Source organism: Pieris brassicae, chromosome 4, assembly GCF_905147105.1.
Source record: "Pieris brassicae chromosome 4, ilPieBrab1.1, whole genome shotgun sequence".
NCBI lineage: Eukaryota > Metazoa > Arthropoda > Insecta > Lepidoptera > Pieridae > Pieris > Pieris brassicae.
The window spans coordinates 1,541,359-1,560,491 of record NC_059668.1 but is presented as its reverse complement, the minus strand read 5'-3'; the positions used below and the strand labels follow the sequence as shown (position 1 = coordinate 1,560,491).

Genomic DNA, 19,133 nt, shown 5'->3' with positions numbered 1-19,133 from the left:
CATTTTACCTTTTTACGACTAAGATTATTACAAAATTTCATTAATTGTAATAGATTTATTACTATCACAACGGATTAATTATTACTACGATAACAACGTTATTATATATTTTTGTTATTAACGGCTTCGAATCTCTTCGAATCAACCTTGACAGGGACAAGAAAAACATGGCACGTAACCCAAAAATGTGACGGTAAATTTTTTTCAACGCCGATAAAGAAGTTTCACTTCAATAAGTATAGAAAATATAGGATAATTATCATACGTTATATATATTTTATTAATAACTTTATTTATTGTATTGTGTAATATGTAATACTTTCGAAGTTATTCGGTATTAGTTTTGATTTAAATTCTGCTAGATTTAGGTTTATGGTTTGCTTTCTTACTGCACTTTAAGCAAGTTACCAGTACAACATTGTTATATTTTTAATTGGGAGTAATTTAAGATTTTTGGTAAGATTGTCATAAACTTATGTTCTTATTGCAAAATAAGTTTGAGTACTATGTATATGATTAAGGAGTAACTGTATGTAATACTTTGTGTTATTTAGTTAAATGATGTGGGTACAAGAGCGTTACGTAATTCTTTCGTTCACATTATAGTAATAAAACCTGAAAAACACTGCGTGACTAACTTGATTTCGTATGATAATTAGTATTACAAGTAAATAAACAATACAGGTCACTTACTTTCTGATAAACATGCCTTATCTACGGTTGCAGAACAGTTTGATAATTGGTAGGGAAGTCACATCATCATCGTTTTGTGGATTTATTTTCCTTTTCTGATTGTGAAATAGAATGGATTATAAAATTGAAAAATGGTAAGTTTATTAGGGTAGACTTTCATTTCAACCTTATTACGATGTCTTTGATAGAATAGCAACGTTGTATTTTAACGTATCTGTAAGTTTTTTTAATAAACTGCGGTTTTAGGCATGTTAATTTATATCCATACATCCTGTAGTTGTACTAATGTTTTGAATGCAACTGATAAATGCAATAAAAAAATAACTGTTTCGGATGGAAAAAGAAAGTTTGATTAAAGAAACTAGTTCAGAACTTGACAACGACAATTTACATCACATAACACATATTTTAACAAGATTTTTATATTAGATTATTAACTTTTGAAAACAACTGAGAAACCAATTTCTAGTTTCTACAATTATTTGTCTCGTATCTCGATAAATATTTGTGAGTTTTCTATATTTATCTGTTTGATTTTTCCTCTCCAAAAAACAAGGTACGAATATTAATTATTTTTTTATTAATTATTATTTTATTTTGCTAGAAAGAGAATATGGTATTCATATTTCATATACGCAAGAAATGTTTGATAACTTATCAAACTACATACTGGAAAAAAACTATTAGTTTAAGTTTAAGTATAAAGTTATCAATTTATGTCATTGTTCCCAGATTTATAATACTTATATTAATTAGTTAGAATTATATTACCAATACAGAACAAGTATGTTAATTGAAGTAATGGGACTGGTTTTCATATTTAAATAATTGATTACTAACTTGCCTTTTTTTGTAGTGATTATAGTGTATCTCCAAAATATGATGAAGGTATCATTGCTGTTGATGTTGCAAACAATGTTTTAGTAGATTCTGTGACAACAATGCCCCAAACAGCAATTTCTTCAAACATATTAGAGTAAGTATGATATATACATATAATTATATCCAAAGGAAAAATAATTCATATTCCATTTATTGAAAAGTAATTTATAGCATAACAGTCAAAATCTGTTATAACATCATCAAAGGAAATTCTCATAGTTGTTCCAAGAAACCGATGGTCTTAACTGTCGATGATGTTGTTATTAAGTACCTAATACATCTAATCATCAGCTGGGGCTTTTGATTTTGGTCTATATAAGGGGTATGTTGTTCTAAACTATGTTGTCATAAACAGTTTTTACTGTATGTATATTTCATTTATTACAGGGGTTCTCAGTACTAGGCTTTAGACTAATTATCCATATCTTTAATAGATGGATGAATAGAAGTGGCACTACCAGCCTCAGGTAACAACAATGTAACATTCAATAATAACTGTAGTCTTCTTCGGTTTCAGAGCTGAGGAGAGTAATGATAAAGATGAAGACTCGAGTAAGTTAACATTGGCTTATGAGCGATTATATGAAATACCAAGAACTATAGTTGAGAAGTTTTCCAACTACGTACAGTACTTGGATATCAGTCATAATAAGATAACGTAAGTCTTTCTATACAATCTAATATATCAAGATTCAGGTGGTACAGATTTATTCCCGGTAAAATCTTTACCAAGTGTAATTGACATTATTATGTACTTATATATCTATAATAATAATTCAATAAAAAGGTTTCAATTATTTTTGTAGGAACATGTAGAAGAATGAATTGTATTTATACTTTCCAGAATAGTTGTTTAGATGCTTGAAAATATGATATTATTATATAGCGACTCTACTTCTTTCAGAAATTTAGAGCCACTTGTTCACTTCAAACACCTTACATCACTGATAGCAGATGACAACCCCGTTACAGAGAATTGCTTTCTACCACCATTACCTAAATTGGAGTTGTTATGGTAAGTCAACCTAGCTGATGCAATGTTTTCTGCATAGATTTGAGGAGAAGCAAATTGTTATGAATGAGTTAAAAAATAATTAATGGACACAGAGTAAAGCTCAGCAGATGAAACAAAATTCTAGTAATTGAAAGTTATTTTTATACCATATTCTATCCAGATATAAAGTTAATTATATTTTTATTAAATATCTAGTAGCACAAGCTATCAATAAATGGTTTAGATTGCACAGAAAGTAAAATCAGTAATAAAATTGATTTTATTCCATCTTTTTCCTTATAAGGAGACTGATTCAATATTTATATAATAATCTTTTGGCGCGTTGGGGAAAATAGTGAGAATAAATTTTTTCATTGGGCTCGCACGTCACAAAAAACCGACACCCTGAAGTTAGCTATAGTCAACATTTTAGTTTTTTGGAAGTTATACTTCTTTTTGCGTGTTATACGGAAAAATTATTAAGAGTAATTTTTTACGTTGCGCGCGCACACCGTAACAAAAAAACCGACGCCCTGAAGTTACTAATAGTCAACATTTAAATTTTTTTGAAGTTATACTTCCTTTGGCGCGTTAGGGAATATTGATGAAATTTTTTCTCTATTGTTAGTGTTGTTTTTTCTACAGACGTAGAATAAGGCGAATGATTTAAAAAAAAATTGTCTTGTGCCACAGAATGTAACTTGTAACGCGTGTACACACACGATATCTTTATAGAAAATGGATATTAATAAGGAAAAATCTCACCTCACGAGATTGTATGTAAATGTAACTTTTTATTTTATTCCAGGCTTAATTATTGTAAAATAGCATCCTTGTATCCCTGGGTGGGGAAATTGAAGGAGTCATGTCCAAATTTACAATATCTATCACTTATGGGGAATCCCGCGGCGCCTAGTTACTTCAATGGTGGTACTTTTTATGAGTACTTGCAGTATAGGTAAGATTTTATATGAAATTTTATGAAGTCTAAGGTTTTCCATTTTATTATTTTTAATTTAAAAAAAAAACAAAACTACAAAAAGAGTATTTAATGTAGAAGCTAAAAAACTTAAACTTAAAAATTATTATATTAAATTTGTAGAATATAAAGGTAACTGCCACAGGCCATAGAAAACCATTCAATCATAAAATGTATTAGCGGTCTTTGGACGTGCGCACTTTGTCATCACAAATAACCATTCTATTTCAGGCTTTTTTTAATATCCCAATTCCCTTCCCTCAACCACCTTGATGACCGCAAAATTACAGAAGACCAAAGGGAGGAATCACACAGACTATACAAAAGACCACTCCTACAGAGAATAGGCCGACCCAACACTAGTATTTCCAACTTTATGAATAGCTCTGTGTCCTGGACCAATGTACAGAGTAAGTTGACGTTTTTGTGGGGAAATAGACAAGATAGAAACCTCTTAATATGATTTTTAACTATAGACTATAATAATAATTCTTATCTTCTATCAATAAAAAAAATCAAATATATGTATTTAAATTTTTACGCTAAGGCGTCAGTTGAGAACTGTTGAGAATGTATGATTTGTCATAAACTCAAATTAAACCTTGAGTTTCTTAGAGTCGAGACTTAGGGCAATAGCGCACTAGCGGCCAGGTCGCAGCGAACAGCGAGATGGATACATTATTATGAAATCGCCATGAACCACGCGCACCTGGCCAGCGGTGGCCAACGAGATCAAAGCGACGCATCTGCGGTCACTGAGATCATACTTTCTTGTAGATAAACACCAGTGTGCGCGCACTAGCTTAGCGTGATTTGCGCTCATCGCGATGTCGTTCAATACATAAAGATTTATATCTGACATTGAGACTAGGAGGACGTTGTGGATTATGTCAATCACAAGCACTACTACTTTCGTCTACTCTACTACTACACGTCCATTCTGAAGCGCGCTGTATTTGCAAGTGACGATTGTATCTGTGGTTTTGGCCAAATTGCTTGGCCGCTACACTTTCGGCCGGGACACGCGTAATGGCCGCGTCAAGGCCGCTAGTGCGTTATTACCCTTAATGACTTATTTGAGGGCAAAAAAATCCAAACATAGAAACGACGAAAATGTATATAGAACATGATTTTGAAATTTACACGATATATTTTATCGCAATCCATTTGAGAAAAAAAATTAAAATTACATTAATTGAACATTATAATTTTTATTACGGGCCGAAGCGCCTCTACACTGCGCACCGCGCTGGCATAGGGCCTTAAGGACGCACTAGGGGCCTGGTCGCTTGTCTTGGCCGCTGTATCTACACTGACGAATGTAACAGCGGTTTTGGCCGCTAGTGCGCTATTGGCGTTAGAGCGAACTATGACTCTGGAATGTCAAAATTCAATACGTTTTTGACACGGGAGCTTGCGCTAGTCACCCTGAATGTTGCCCGAATTTAATATACTACATAAAATAAATCTAGAGAGATTCATAAAATAAATAAAAAAAGTTTATGTTTTAATAGTCTAAATAAAAATAGATATTTTCAGTAAGGGTCATATTAATTAACATACCATTAGGCATTTATAGCTTTTCTATTACTTATATCAACGGTCTTCCGTATATGACACGTTAACGTCCACATTATACCTTCATAAGATATACATTGCAAATATATATATATATATGTTAAATAAATAAACTGTTAAAATTGTGTTTCATTGTTGTACAACTGTTAAACTGTTTAAACCCACTACAACCTTTAGTTTTGAGTTTGATTTTCAGATTTATACATCTGATTAGTGATTTTTAGTTTCTTCTATGAAGCAAGTTTTGCTCACTATGTTTTATTATACGAGTGTTACGAGCGCACATAGTAGGAAAAAAATGTTGCACAGCCGTGATTCGAACCCACGAACTCAGGGTTCTGAGGCACATGCTCAATCCACAAGAACAACACTGCTCTTTATTTTAATTTGTTTAGGTAATAATAGTTGTGTATGGGAGCGTTCAAGTATTACGTCACGCATTTTTTCTGTGATTTTTGACCCCCCCCCCCATGAAAGGCGCCGTAACGTTTCTGTATCCAATAGTAAAACGTTTCGTGACCACCCCTAGTGACATCTTATATCTAAAACTTACCATTATGAGTTGAAAATCATATTAACAATAACGCGTAATTCAATCCTTGCCCAGCATCGTAACATTTTACAAGAGGACCCCCCCCTCCCCCAAAATTCGTTACGTAATACTTGAACGCTCCCTATGACGTTATTGATAGCTTACTGTGAGCGAGCTAGGTAAAAATTATTGACACAATCCATCGGTAAATTTATCATCACACTCAAAACCTTTATTTATTTATTAACACTTCGTTGCATACAGAAATATAATGCAATTGACATAATTAAATGAAAAGGAGGGCAACTGGCGGCCTTATCGCTTTCGAGCAGTCTCTTCCAGGCTACAACTAACTTTACCTTTACGGTGATTAAAAAATTGCATTGTAAAATAACTTTACAAAAGCGATAAAGGTATACTATGCTACTACTATAAAATGACATGTACATACAATGACAACATGGTTAAAATATTTTCTTTTTCACAATTAAAAAGTCTGTAGTCCTTGACTCAGTTTTTTGACAAACATTATAGAAAAGAGTTCTAATCAGAAACGATTTCTTATTAAATAATAAACGCGTCTTTAAATTTTTATGAGGTACTTATGCAACGTTTGAACTCCGCCCAGTGACGGCGATGTAGGCAGGGTGAGTATTGAGCACTGGTATTGCCATAATAGCGAGTCGTTCAGTAAAAGAGAAAAGAGCTGAGAGTGATACGTCGCTAGAGCTCACTCTCAGCTCAGCACAGCATGAAATATTGAGGACAATATTTCTGGCAGCGGCAGAAGCAGTAGCAAAGGCTGATATAGTTATGTTGCGATATCTACAATCCGCGTTTTCAAATCACTACGATGACGTCATACCCTCGAATGGGCTAGCGAAGTTATTCCGGCCGTTAAGAAATTCAAATTAAGATTAGTCGAGAATTCTCCCCTTAGGAAGGAGAAACAATGCTCCTTTCTCCTTGCTCTATATAAAAAATAACTAATTTAATAAATACATATCATTATTTATTAAAAAATTCTTAAAGAACGACTATACAAGTTGGATTAAATAATTAAATTAAATCAAATATATAAAAAAAATCAATCAAACAGTTCGAATTTGGGTCGCTTCCATGCAGTTAAGTCAACATGAGGTATGTTCTCGTAATCTTCACAGCTATATTTAGGATTGTATTGAGATTCAACTTCAAATGCCTTTTTCTGAATGTACTTCACACCTTCCGTGTTGTCACATATCAGACGAGCCATAGACGCCTTCTTTAATTCTTTTAATTGCTCTGTAAAAGTCGAATTAACATGACCACCTCTGCTTATAGGTCAGTCTACATAAACTTAGCGGTTATAATTTCTTGTAAAGCCAGTAAAATAGGCAAATTATCGTATGTCTTAGAGGTTATTTTTAATTCTAAAAACTCTTCGGGTAGTAAAAATAAAAATTCTTCTATAAAAACTTATACGCTTTACTGCGGTTCTGTGGTTTAGTTTTATTTTATTTGACATAAGACTGCCTGTGGCAAATGAGGTTTTATGTAAGAGTAAGAATAAAAAACGGTTGGTTGGTTAAAAACATAAACAATAAGTTAATGGTAATACAACGATAACAGACTATTATACAATATGCTTCATTCTTAAATATAACAAATATGTTGTATAATGTTTATGATATATAAATAACATATAATTTGATAAATAAAACTTCTTAATACCTGGTGTAAATGAATGCGGCATTTCTCCGTTATCATAGAAAAATCTATCACCAATACGCGTCCTGTAAAACTGCTCGGCTATAATACATTGAAACGTTTGTCCCAGTATTGAGCCTCGTACGTCTCTCTCCATTGCGCCCCCAACGAATAGGTCCACGTCGTCAACACATTCGTATATTTGAGATAGAGCGTTTATACGCTGCAAAAATATTCATATTTTATCTAAGGAATTGTGTACTATAAATGACACTGTAGGGCTCTGTAAAACTAAGATGAACTAATGGCTCTCTTACCAATTCTACCTGTATAATTATAATATCATCTGACAAAATTGTTTTCTATATCTGTCGTAGATAACTTGGTAAATTACGTGGTGCGACTACAGCACATTGAGATCGAAATAGATTCTTATTGCTGACTAAGGTTCTGTAGATTCAAAAATAATAAAGTACTTTTGCGTTAATACATTCAAGACAGACTTACGAAAAAATCCTGGAAGAGGTTGTTTCATATCGAAAAGACCGACTCTATGTGTGTACCTACTACATTTTATGTGTATGTTTGCAAGTGGTAAAAAGCGTAAAAAAGAAATGATACGAACTTACATCTTGAGGAATTTCTCCCAATAAATCTTGAAAGCACATTGCCCTTTTTAATCCACAGGTCTCCCTGTAAATACTTATAGGTTATAATTTATGTTGAATTGCTTAGTTGGTTACAGCGTACTTTTGGTGTAGAAAGAAAACAAAAGACAGTTTAGGGTAAAACATGATATCGTTTGTCATTTTTGTCTCACATTACGCATGCACAATTATTGTTTCTGATTAGAAGGCAGTGAATGCAAATACATATTATATTAGAGTGCCTTCTGTCACGTGGTAGAAAGCATATTTACTTCCTTAAAAAAATGTTTCAATATTTATCATGAAAACTATTTAAACAAAAAAAAGGCTTATGAACAATGTATCTTTGAGGTAATGGTGAAAACATATCGATCCTAATCTTTGTTTGCCACCAGTTATATGTCTGACACCACTAAAGTAATATGTAGAAAATGATATAAAATACCTATAATCGTTATAGGAAGCGATACCATGATCTCTTCCTCTCTGAATATCCATGGCAATCAAATCCATACCCCATTTATCCCGTGTCTTAAACAATAGATTTGTGATCTCTCTCGTGACGTAAGGATCTGATTCACTTGCCGGCTGAGTTACGGTTCCTCTGACAATGTCATCAAAAGACTCTCTATTGGCCTCTACAATACTAGGATTGAAGTAATAGTCGCTCATTCTGTAATATATTATGGGTAAATAAATTAATACGGCTAGGTTGTATTAAACAATATGTCGTATTTATATTATAAAATATTTTGGGATTTACATCTAAAGTATTTTTCCGCGGAGGCGCTAACACATTAATTAATGAGTTATATAACTGAACTTGACCATGCTCGAAAGACTTAAGGACTAATATTTAAAAAATACGAGACTGTAACAGATACCCACTTTTAGCTAAAATATAAGTCTCAAAACTGTTGCTCCGCAATAATTGTTTTGCGTGTAAGTAATTAAAAACGATAAAATCTTTTGTTAAAATAATATTTTTCTTACTTATATAAATAGGCTACTTGGTAGCTTGAAGAGCAGGTCATGATGGAATCCGGTATCATTGTATGAAGGAACCTGAACGCTCCCGCGCCGAAACCGTTGATGATTCCAGGGTTAACTTCCTCATTGTAGCTGTGGCTATACAGCGATGTTGGTGATATTCCATAGTATCTTAAATAACTCTCACCTAGATATTTATGAACTTTGATGAGTCTCGAAAGATTTGGCATAGTATCAACGTTTATGAATACAAGGAGAGACAGACCAAAAAGAATAGATAGTAGGAAACAGTTGAAAAGTAAAAGATACAACCACCATAGAGCTTATTTCTGATATTTTAATAAGTACGTAGTAAGTATAACCCATTAGGGTTCTAATAATTAACCTCTAACCCACAATATGAGGCAAGCACACTTCTGACAGTTTCATTCATATTGTATTAAAGGCACGATCTTCGTAAGAAAATAATTTCTCCAGTCGATCGTACCTATCATTGCGAAAGCGCAATCAATTGCATTAACTACTAGGTAGTTAACACTGAAAATGTTTAGTAAATGAAAAACGGCTTAATGTAGAAAGTTGCCAATACTTTTATTGTTTTTCGAAGTAATCTCCATTCCTCTCTACACATCGTCGCCTTCGATGGAACCACTGAGAAAAGCAATGGGCCCATCCTCCTTAGCGGTCTCTTCTATGCCATTTTTGTACGCTTTCACCGCATTTTCAATGCTTGTAAAGCGAATACCTCGAATTCTATCTTTAGTTCTTGGGAATAAATGAAAGTCGCAGGGCGCCAGGTCAGGACTGTATGGCGAATGACTCACTATCTCGACATCTGCCACAGTCAATAGTCCGCACTCCGCAAGGGCTGAGGCATTGTCGTGGTGAAGAAGGATCCTGCTTCGAGGGCGCTGCTGTCGAATTTCTTCCAAGACAACAGGCAAACGCTGAATGATATACCAGTCTGCAGTAACTGTCCTTCCATCTTCAAGCACAAATGTCACGTAATGACCTTTCCGACCAAAGAATGGGGCAATCATCTTTTTTCCTTGTGTTCTATTTTTGTTCACCTTAGTTGGCCGATCCTCGAAAGGAAACACCCACTGAGCTGATTGTCTTTTGTTTTCAGACTATGCCAATACGATAATGTCGTGAACCATTAAATAATTAAAATATAATAAAATACGTATATAATATTAAACACATAATTTACACAATATCGCTACCGTGAATTCACTCTGTGAACATATAATTATATCGATAGTGTCGGAGACAGCATTCTGTAGTCGCAACGTCCTGGATAACGAGGATCTGTGCAAAAGACTGGTTCTTGACCTTGGTATCGCAAATAACCTTTGCCTTTGCCGTCGAACATATCCCATAGGTACTAAGAAGCCCAGTTCTTGGAGTACACTTGGATTGCACACACCCCTCAAGACTTTCATTATATAACCAGCGTTCATGACATGTGACGATGTCAAATACAGCATTTGAGTCTCCGCCGGCGAACTTATCTAACATTTGGCGACACCAGTCCATGCGAAGGTTAAAGTATGGGGAATCCATCTGGTACAAAGCTTCCTGACTAAATGTTCGTGTATTATTTTTTGAACTTGACTCATAGAAATGCCTAGGCTTGCTTATATCTTCATTAAGAAATGCTTATCGCAGCCTTTGTTGTTGAGTAAGCCCACAACGAAAGTCATAATAAATCATTGACCGAACATTTCCTCGCATTAGGTTCATTTTCACGAGTATGAAGAGTTTTAGATTTGCCGCCAATTCACAAAAAAAACAAATGAATCCAATATACTACATTAGGTTACCAAAGAGTTCTAAAATTGAAACTCAAAAAGTTTTCATTAGCAATGTTTCTAACTGGCCAGTTCTAAACATGTTCAGTGTTACCCACGTAATAACTACGAGATGTAATTAATGGTTTTCTGACCTTTATAGTTTTAATTGTTAAAATATTGAAATGAATTATGTCATAACCGGGGTGGTATAAATACAACGTCTTACCAAAATTCGATGGCAACCATTCTTGATATGTTATATGCTGTATCTCTGCGATGACTATCTTTCTGGCTTCTTGATATATCTTTTCATCAGTCCATAGTGGATTCAAGGAACCGAGTATATCGGCTATGCGATTATGTTCTCTTAACAATAAGGTGTGTAATACAGCCAGTGTTGGCGTTTGGTTAATTCTGTTGTCTCCTGAATTAAAAATAGGAAGGTATTAATACGACTAGCGGTTAGCTACATTATTTGTCAAAATGTTAAATATACATTGAATAACTAATTATAGTTATATATATGTTTTCTTTGAAAGGTCTTTAGAAATAATCGCATTTTTATTATATGTGGCTGTCATAGTTTCTAATGAAAGCTTGATTTTTACAAATACAATATAATAACAAGAATCTCTATTTTTTAAGCCTCTGTTATAGTTTTTAACAAATAGGTTGACGTAAAATGCACAGAGGTAAGGTTCTTAGTTATTTTTCTTCACAATGTGCGGAAACTCTGCCCCACCAACGATATTGTCGATGGTCAATACAGTCACTGGAAACTACTACTGTGGACACAAGTCTGGCCAGAGCTTCACCTGCGTAGTGAGTCGGAAAAAATTGCGCACTTCAAAGTGTATTTTTTTCAGTTGTATCTATTATTGTTAATATTTATAGTCAAGGGAGTGTATAGGGTTTAAGGACTAGATGCTGTTAGCCAATTACATTGAAACGAAATATTTACCCCTAGCAATAAGGGGTGAGAATAACAAAAGAATTAAGTTTATACATAGACAAATAGTCAAGAAATATGTCTATCATATTACTGCAGATAAGGCACATTCAATAATTATACCTGCAAGGTAGCAGGGCTCCGACATATTCCTCAAATCGCATACCGCGGGTTTATCATCCACTGACGGTAAAAATCCTTTCTTGCAATTGGACATTGTTTCCTCCTTAAGCCTGCCTCCACATTTCTTCCGTAATTTGTTTGCTGTTTTCGCATCTGAGCCATACACTTGTGACCCGTCTAGGTAACTCGTCACCGTATTCATCTGTAAGCTCAAAATTATTTTAAATTACAACTTTTGATATAACGTTAAATAATGGGTTGATATAAGTCTATGGTTTGTGATACTGCTCATAAAAATGGTTAATTCCTCCATGGTCCTGAATACGTGTCCAAAATATAAGAATCGGCTCTTTCTAAGAGGAAACGGAACAAGTATAATAACTTACAATTACAAGCAAAAATTACAGTTGTAATGTTAAATTTTTTTTTAAAGAATACATATACGATTACAGTAGGTCATAATTTATTGGAACTTTATATATATAAAACAATGGAGCGGTGGGCCGACGGTATTGAAAGGGTAGCTGGAAAAACTTCGATGACAATGCCAAAAAATAAAATAGGATGGAAAAAGTTGGTCGCCTTCTTCCGGACAGGGGCCCCATTTTAAAGTGTAGACGACACACGCATATCGCCTCTTGTGTAGGTAATTTTTTGCTGCTATGATAGTGTATTAACGTTAAAAAAATGTAAGATTTGTCCTGATATCACTGCTGATTTTTGGGCCGTGTGTAGATTCTATCTTTAAATATAATATATGTCAATAAGATGTGGATGAATAAAGGGTTATTATTATTATAAGTATAATTGAGGCTACGTTGGTGGGTTGGAGTTGTGAAGGACCTCGAAACAATAGGGGTACGCAATTGGAAACGGGAAGCTCTGGATAGATTGCGATGGCGAAGTGTACTTGAGGAGGCTAAGGCCCACAAGGGGCTGTATAGCCATGGATGATGATTGTTATTATAAAGTTTTGCGCTATCTACAATCAGTGAAATCAGTGGCGGTACGATTTTAGGTCTGGGCCTCAGATTTCTGTATCTGTTTCATGATCATTTGTTAATCTAATTAGCAAGTAGGTGATCAGACTTATGTGCTTACGCACACCGTCGTCATTTCGGGTTTAAGGCAAGCAGGTTTATAACATTGTTTTCCTCCACCGTTCGAGCGAGTTTTAAACGCGCACGTAGAAAGAAAGTCCTTTGGTGCACAACAGTGGATCGAACCTACGACCTCAGCCACTAGACCAACATTGCTCAATTTGACAAACTTAAATCGGGATTTATTCTGTTTAAAAGGAGTTTTGATGAAAGAGTATACTTTTGCATGCTTGCTTTCGCTACGTAGATAATAATGAACCCTTTAGTTTATATGCATAATTTGATTTTTAAATTGTATTGCCAAAAACGACACATGAAAAATTTACCTAACGAACCTACTAAGTACATTGCTACAGCATACAATAAAAACATGTCGTACAGTTTACTATATAGCACTCTGGACATAGATAATTAAAGACCCTATATTTTTTTCTAATAAATGAAGACTGGTAAAATGAGGGAATTTCTACATTACGGAAGCTATCTAAACTTCTCAAAGAGACTCTGGGTTGTACACACCTGTTCAGCGTGGCCCAAGCTGCAATCGTCTCTCGGTGTTGTGACGCTCCTCACGAAGTTTAGGCATTTCACGCCATAATTACGGTAAAATGGATCCTCATCCGGCACACATATTGGTATGCATTTGTCATTTAACATGTCCTGAGGAAGCATGTCTTGACCATTTCCTAAACAGCATTGGATACCACCTTCGTCTATAAATAAAATATAGCATAGGACTTATGAAATACTGACTTTCGGCAGCATTTTTAATATTTTTTAATGCTAATTATTTTGCAAATAAAACATACATGAAAATAAGCTAAAATAGGTAGCGCATTTAAGTACATTTTATAAACACGACAATGTTAGAGAACATTTAATAACTTAAAAGTTTTTGTTTTTTTTTCACGAAGAATATTAATCGTGAAACGACTTGAATTGTAATTATTTTGATGGGGAATTCTTTTTAATATTTTCTTGCGTCTGGCCACGGTCTTCAGCCGTCACTGTCTGGCCATTCAGATAGACAGGCATGCCCTACCTACGACATCCGCGTCACGCCACGTAATTTACATTGATACTTTTATTCCCTATCTCAATTCCCTTTTTCGAATTAAAAAGTAGTCTCTCAGGCTGTAAACTCTCATAATTACATTAAAATCAGTTACTTGCGCATTTATAATATTAATATGAATTATATTTATGCAAAGTTAACCGCAAGATATTGTAAATTTAGATGCTTTATGAGGTGTGGAAAAAATTAAAGCTAATGTAAATTTTTGGTTATAACAATAAAGGATTTCTCTTAATAGTTTGCACATTCAGCACGCACAACAAACACCCTTGTCGGCTTCCACCGACCTAAACGAAGGACCGTCGTTCAGTGGCTAATATCGAGAAGTTGTAAACAGGTTTAATACTCGAAATAACAAACATGCTTCAGGGTATAACGTTTCGCACTGATTGTAGGACACAAATATATTCTAAACGATTTAACTTACACCTAAATTATGCACACATAGTTCCATTGTTAACTAAACGTTTTAAATGATTTAAATTCATGACAGATGACAGACAGAGAAGTATTTTTTTTTAAAGCTATGTATTATTATAATAAAAAATAAATAAAATATGTTTATTCATTTTAAGTTCAATTTCATTACAATGTGTAAGATTTGGGAACCCTTTTAAGTAAGAAATATACCTGTGTCAGGGTTTCCAGCTCTTTCATAACAAACCTAGTTATACATTCCATAAATATTTAATTTATATATAATTTAGTTACATCTTCTATTAACTTTTTTTTGTTATTGATTTTTAACTGTTATCAACACACTGGAGTGCATAAGTGAGTGTGTGAGTGCACATGTGTGAGTGAGTGAGTGAGTCAGTGAGTGAATGAATAAAGTCTGTACTACATACTAGGCCTCAGAAGAAGCTCCAACTCTGCGTAGGGTATGTTCATGAGCCAGTCCTCTAGTCGTATTTTTAGATTGTAGACGGTAAGCGGATAGATGTTAAGCAGCCTATTAAATTTATTATAGATGTAGTCTGCTTGCAAATTGTGTCTCGCAAAGTCAGTCCTAACGGTCTGACCGACGACAACATCCCTATTTCTTTTTAAGAACTGCCTACTATCAAATGGTAGCGGTATGTATTATAATGTTTTTTACTTCAACTCAAATAATTTTGAAATTCTATACTAGTATAACTATAATTCACAGTAAAACTGTGATGAAAAATTACTCGGTCGGTAAAAGTATGTCAGCAACTCCATGGAGAAATTCGTTAAAATCCTTACTAATTATTTGTTTTTAATTGTATATTCTCGGATTCTTGGCGGGACCCATGCAACTTTTTCAATACAAAGTGTCCCCTCAAGATTGTGGACTACTCGATAGTGAGGAAGTTGTATGGATCTGGTTAGCGCGTTCTCATGTTATTTTGACACATGTATATCCCTTCTATAACATATTATCATAAATATCAGATTGTCCTCCTTGTAACATGTGTGAAAATAAAATAAACTACCTGTCACTTCCATAACTTGTAACAATAAGTCGTGGGTTACAAATTGTCCCCATTGCATGTTGAGATATGTGAACACTCGGCTTGATATTGGTCGGTCTGTGAATAATCTGGTAGATATGGCTCGAGGATTTGGTAGAGGACGTCCACTTTTGGCGACAGGTATGGCGTAGATTCCTGCGTAAAATTCCAATCAATTATGACCTACTGTAATCGTACATGTATTCTTTTAAATAGTTTTTCTATTTTCTTTATTTTTTAACATTACAACTGTAAGTTGTGATTGTAAGTTATGATTAGTTATGCTAGTATGGTTTGATATAATAGGTTGTAAAGATTAATTACGGATAGCTGTGCTTTCACAAAATATTGATTTTACCTATTGTCTAAGGTTTCATCGATTGTTGTTGATATCAAATGTTTCTAATTATTCTTTCACGTAATAAGCTTCACTTTATTTTGCAGTAGTAACAAATTAGTTTTTTCGTTAAAATAGCTGTCGTTAGTTAAATTTTAGATTTCTTTTTTTTAAATATTAATTCTATGTTTTCTGTTTCATACATTTTGTTTATTAATGTAATCTGTTTTGTCTTTATATATTGTCTTAGTGTTTTCTTTTATAATATGGAGGAAGCAAAAAGGTTTCCTCACGATGTTTTCCTTCTCCGTTCGAGCGAATGTTAAACGCGCACATAGAAATAAAGTCCATTAGTGCACAGCCGGGGATCGACCTCAGGGATGAGAGTCGTACGCAGAAGCCACTAAGGCCAACACTGCTCAGCTGTAAGATTACTACATTGATTAAATAAATAAGAGCAGTGTTGCTACCAGGCATGATTGTCGACTAGGCCTTTCAGGTCGAGGTCGTGCAGTTGAATCGCGACTGCACCAATGGTCTTTATTTCTATGTCTGTGACTTATAAATCGACAGCGTTTCAAAAATATGATTACGAAACATCTTTGGAGGTTGTAGCGCTATTGATTTATTGTTTTAATATCATACAAATTTACCATCAGAATACCGCGGTGTAGCAATTCTTGTAAATGGAGCATTACGTCGCCCCCAAGCCGGATGTTCTTTGTTGTTACAAGTACCGTCTATGCTACGATACTTGTCGTCCAGGCAAATGGTACTGAAGGGTTTGCAGAACAACTCATGTGGTCGAATCACGTTGTGTTCTAGATACGATAGAAAGGTGTTCGGCGTCACCTGTGAACTGAAATGACGATCGAACTATGAAAATCCCTGAAGCATTAGTAGAATAAAAATGTTTTAAAGTTTTTCGTAAAAGTTATAACAACGACTATGGGTAGTAAGAATATAATGGTGTAGACCAGGTGGAAATAAACGGTTCAAATATAAGTCTATCCTTGTTTGATTTTGTGACCCTTTGGAGTAAATACTCTTGGGACGTATGGTTCATGTGCACAAATTTAAGTTGCCAGACGCCAAGATAGTACCGGCGTCTAAGTTGTCAGACGCCAAGATAGTACCGGCGTCTAAGTTGTCAGACGCCAAGATAGTACCGGCGTCTAAGTTGTCAGACGCCAAGATAGTACCGGCGTCTAAGTTGTCAGACGCCAAGATAGTACCGGCGTCTAAGTTGTCAGACGCCAAGATAGTACCGGCGTCTAAGTTGTCAGACGCCAAGATAGTACCGGCGCCTAAGTTGTCAGACGCCAAGATAGTACCGGCGTCTAAGTTGTCAGACGCCAAGATAGTACCGGCGTCTAAGTTGTCAGACGCCAAGATAGTACCGGCGTCTAAGTTGTCAGACGCCAAGATAGTACCGGCGTCTAAGTTGTCAGACGCCAAGATAGTACCGGCGCCTAAGTTGCCGGACGCCAAGATAGTACCGGCGACGCCAGGGCTGGTACAGCCGGGTAATGCTGCCAGCGTTAAAGGTGTACTGCCACACTTTTTTAAATTTGTTCTTTTCTTTTATTTATCAATATTTAATTGTTTTTATACGATAATACTTTTTATACATTATTTATATAAAAAACTTTGTATTACCTAGAACATAACTTCATTCGCATCAACTTGGTCGCAGAAAGCAACTCCTGCGAGACTTCTGCGCTCCTCCTTACATCTTTTGGAAGGTCGGTTGAAAAAAAGTGCATCATGGCGGGTGAACAGCCATCCAAAGTGACGCCATTTTTGACAAGCTGATTGGCCCGCTTCGATGCAGCTTTGGAGAGTTCGCGGCCGCAACGAATACATTCAGAAACCATATCAGATGTGAACGGACCGTCTTCTAGTATTGTAATATAAAATACATTAGTAACAACCGGGGATCGGTAAATTGTAAGTAAATTATGCTATTTATTATTATGTTGCTCCGGAGCATATTCTTGTGCAAGAGCGTGGCAATACTTTTCGGATGCAAACTGGTAGGTCCTGTTGGCCACCCAACGTGAGTGATATGCCCATGGTCAACACTGCCGTAGGTGTGCTCGCTTGGTGGTCTACTTTAGTTTTTGTAATTAATATATAATTAATTCCTGTATTATTTATACCAACAGACGAACCCCGCTTCATCATTATTATCGATTTATAGACTAGTGTTTGCAAGACGATCAGAACATCTGGTATATACACGTAATGAGCGGTCATATAATATTTAAAAATAGCATTAACTAGATATAGAAGCTTCAGTCAGAAGCACTGCATAACAAAATTTGAAAAAAGCTGGAGATTAAAAAGATTAATGGTACAGATGGCAGTCAGGATATAGAGTAACAAATAATCAACAAATTTAAATTGTATATTGTTAACAATAGTAAAGATTGGATTTTGTTATTAATATTATTAAACAAAGACCAATGACATAATAATATAAAGGACAAGGGATTATAACGAACTTACCTTCAGAGGAACAACTAAACACTTTCTTAAGAGCCGTTCTGGTATTAGCTAATATTGGGCAAACCTCAGCTAAAACATCGTCAAGGATACACTCCAGACCATCCAAACACCCACTAACACTGGCACAAATGAATAAAAATCCAACAAAACTATTACAAACTAATAATTTACCCATTTCTAATACATTAAATGCTTTAAAGAAGGTGAAGTTAAATCATCGTAATTAAATAATTAATTTTTGCAGTTTTTAGTTAACACGTCTTTGTTACCGAAGTGCAATGATATAATTCAGGCATTATCACATAAGTTTCGTCAAATTGCAAGAAAGCTAACATCATCTCTTTCCCAATTCCTTATCAAAATGCGATTGCGTACATTATTAATCAACCTTTTGTTTTTATTTGTAATTTTTACGTGACGTAAAGGGATTATCCTCGTTGGAGTAAGAAGTTTGTGTCCAAGTCTGCGAACCTTTGTAACGCATTTCTACCTTTAAGTAATCTAGTATTGTATGTTGTTGACATATCTTTTACACATTAAGAAAAACACTTTTTGAACGGATTGAAGCTTTGTATTATTATTAAAAACTTATAATTATATACATGATTTAAAAAAAAGAAAATTTTTCGATGTTTGGCGTACTTTTTAGCGTGCGTGGTCAAGTGGTTTATTAGATCTGTGAAGGAGAATATTTTTTTTTATGTATAATAGCATGGGCACCCATTTTTAGTGAGTGTCTTTATGGAACTACTCCACACTCTAACTGAACAGTTGGAGGCCATA

At 34.7% G+C, this 19,133-nt stretch overlaps 2 protein-coding genes across 3 annotated transcripts; one reads left to right on the top strand and one right to left on the bottom strand.

Annotated features, from left to right (window-relative positions):
- The first annotated feature begins 603 nt into the window (after window positions 1-603).
- On the top strand, window positions 604-4,668 carry LOC123708843 (leucine-rich melanocyte differentiation-associated protein-like). Of its 2 annotated transcripts, none has more exons than XM_045659769.1 (6): window positions 604-827; window positions 1,550-1,669; window positions 2,093-2,233; window positions 2,480-2,590; window positions 3,378-3,527; window positions 3,780-4,668. In XM_045659769.1, exons 1-6 carry the CDS (start codon window positions 805-807, stop codon window positions 4,009-4,011), a joined length of 777 nt encoding a protein of 258 aa, XP_045515725.1. In that variant the 5' UTR covers window positions 604-804; the 3' UTR covers window positions 4,012-4,668. The 2 variants fall into 2 exon arrangements, with proteins under 2 accessions (XP_045515725.1, XP_045515726.1); XM_045659770.1 differs by lacking the exon at window positions 604-827 and adding an exon at window positions 1,086-1,249.
- Window positions 4,669-6,710: 2,042 nt separating this feature from the next.
- On the bottom strand, window positions 6,711-18,609 carry LOC123708376 (peroxidase-like). The gene is made up of 12 exons (XM_045659050.1): window positions 18,351-18,609; window positions 17,499-17,739; window positions 16,493-16,698; window positions 15,485-15,658; window positions 13,472-13,665; window positions 11,853-12,054; window positions 11,007-11,204; window positions 8,988-9,171; window positions 8,440-8,667; window positions 7,977-8,040; window positions 7,372-7,570; window positions 6,711-6,942 (listed from the first exon to the last, which is right to left on the bottom strand). Exons 1-12 carry the CDS (start codon window positions 18,523-18,525, stop codon window positions 6,746-6,748), a joined length of 2,262 nt encoding a protein of 753 aa, XP_045515006.1. The 5' UTR covers window positions 18,526-18,609; the 3' UTR covers window positions 6,711-6,745.
- Window positions 18,610-19,133: the final 524 nt, after the last annotated feature.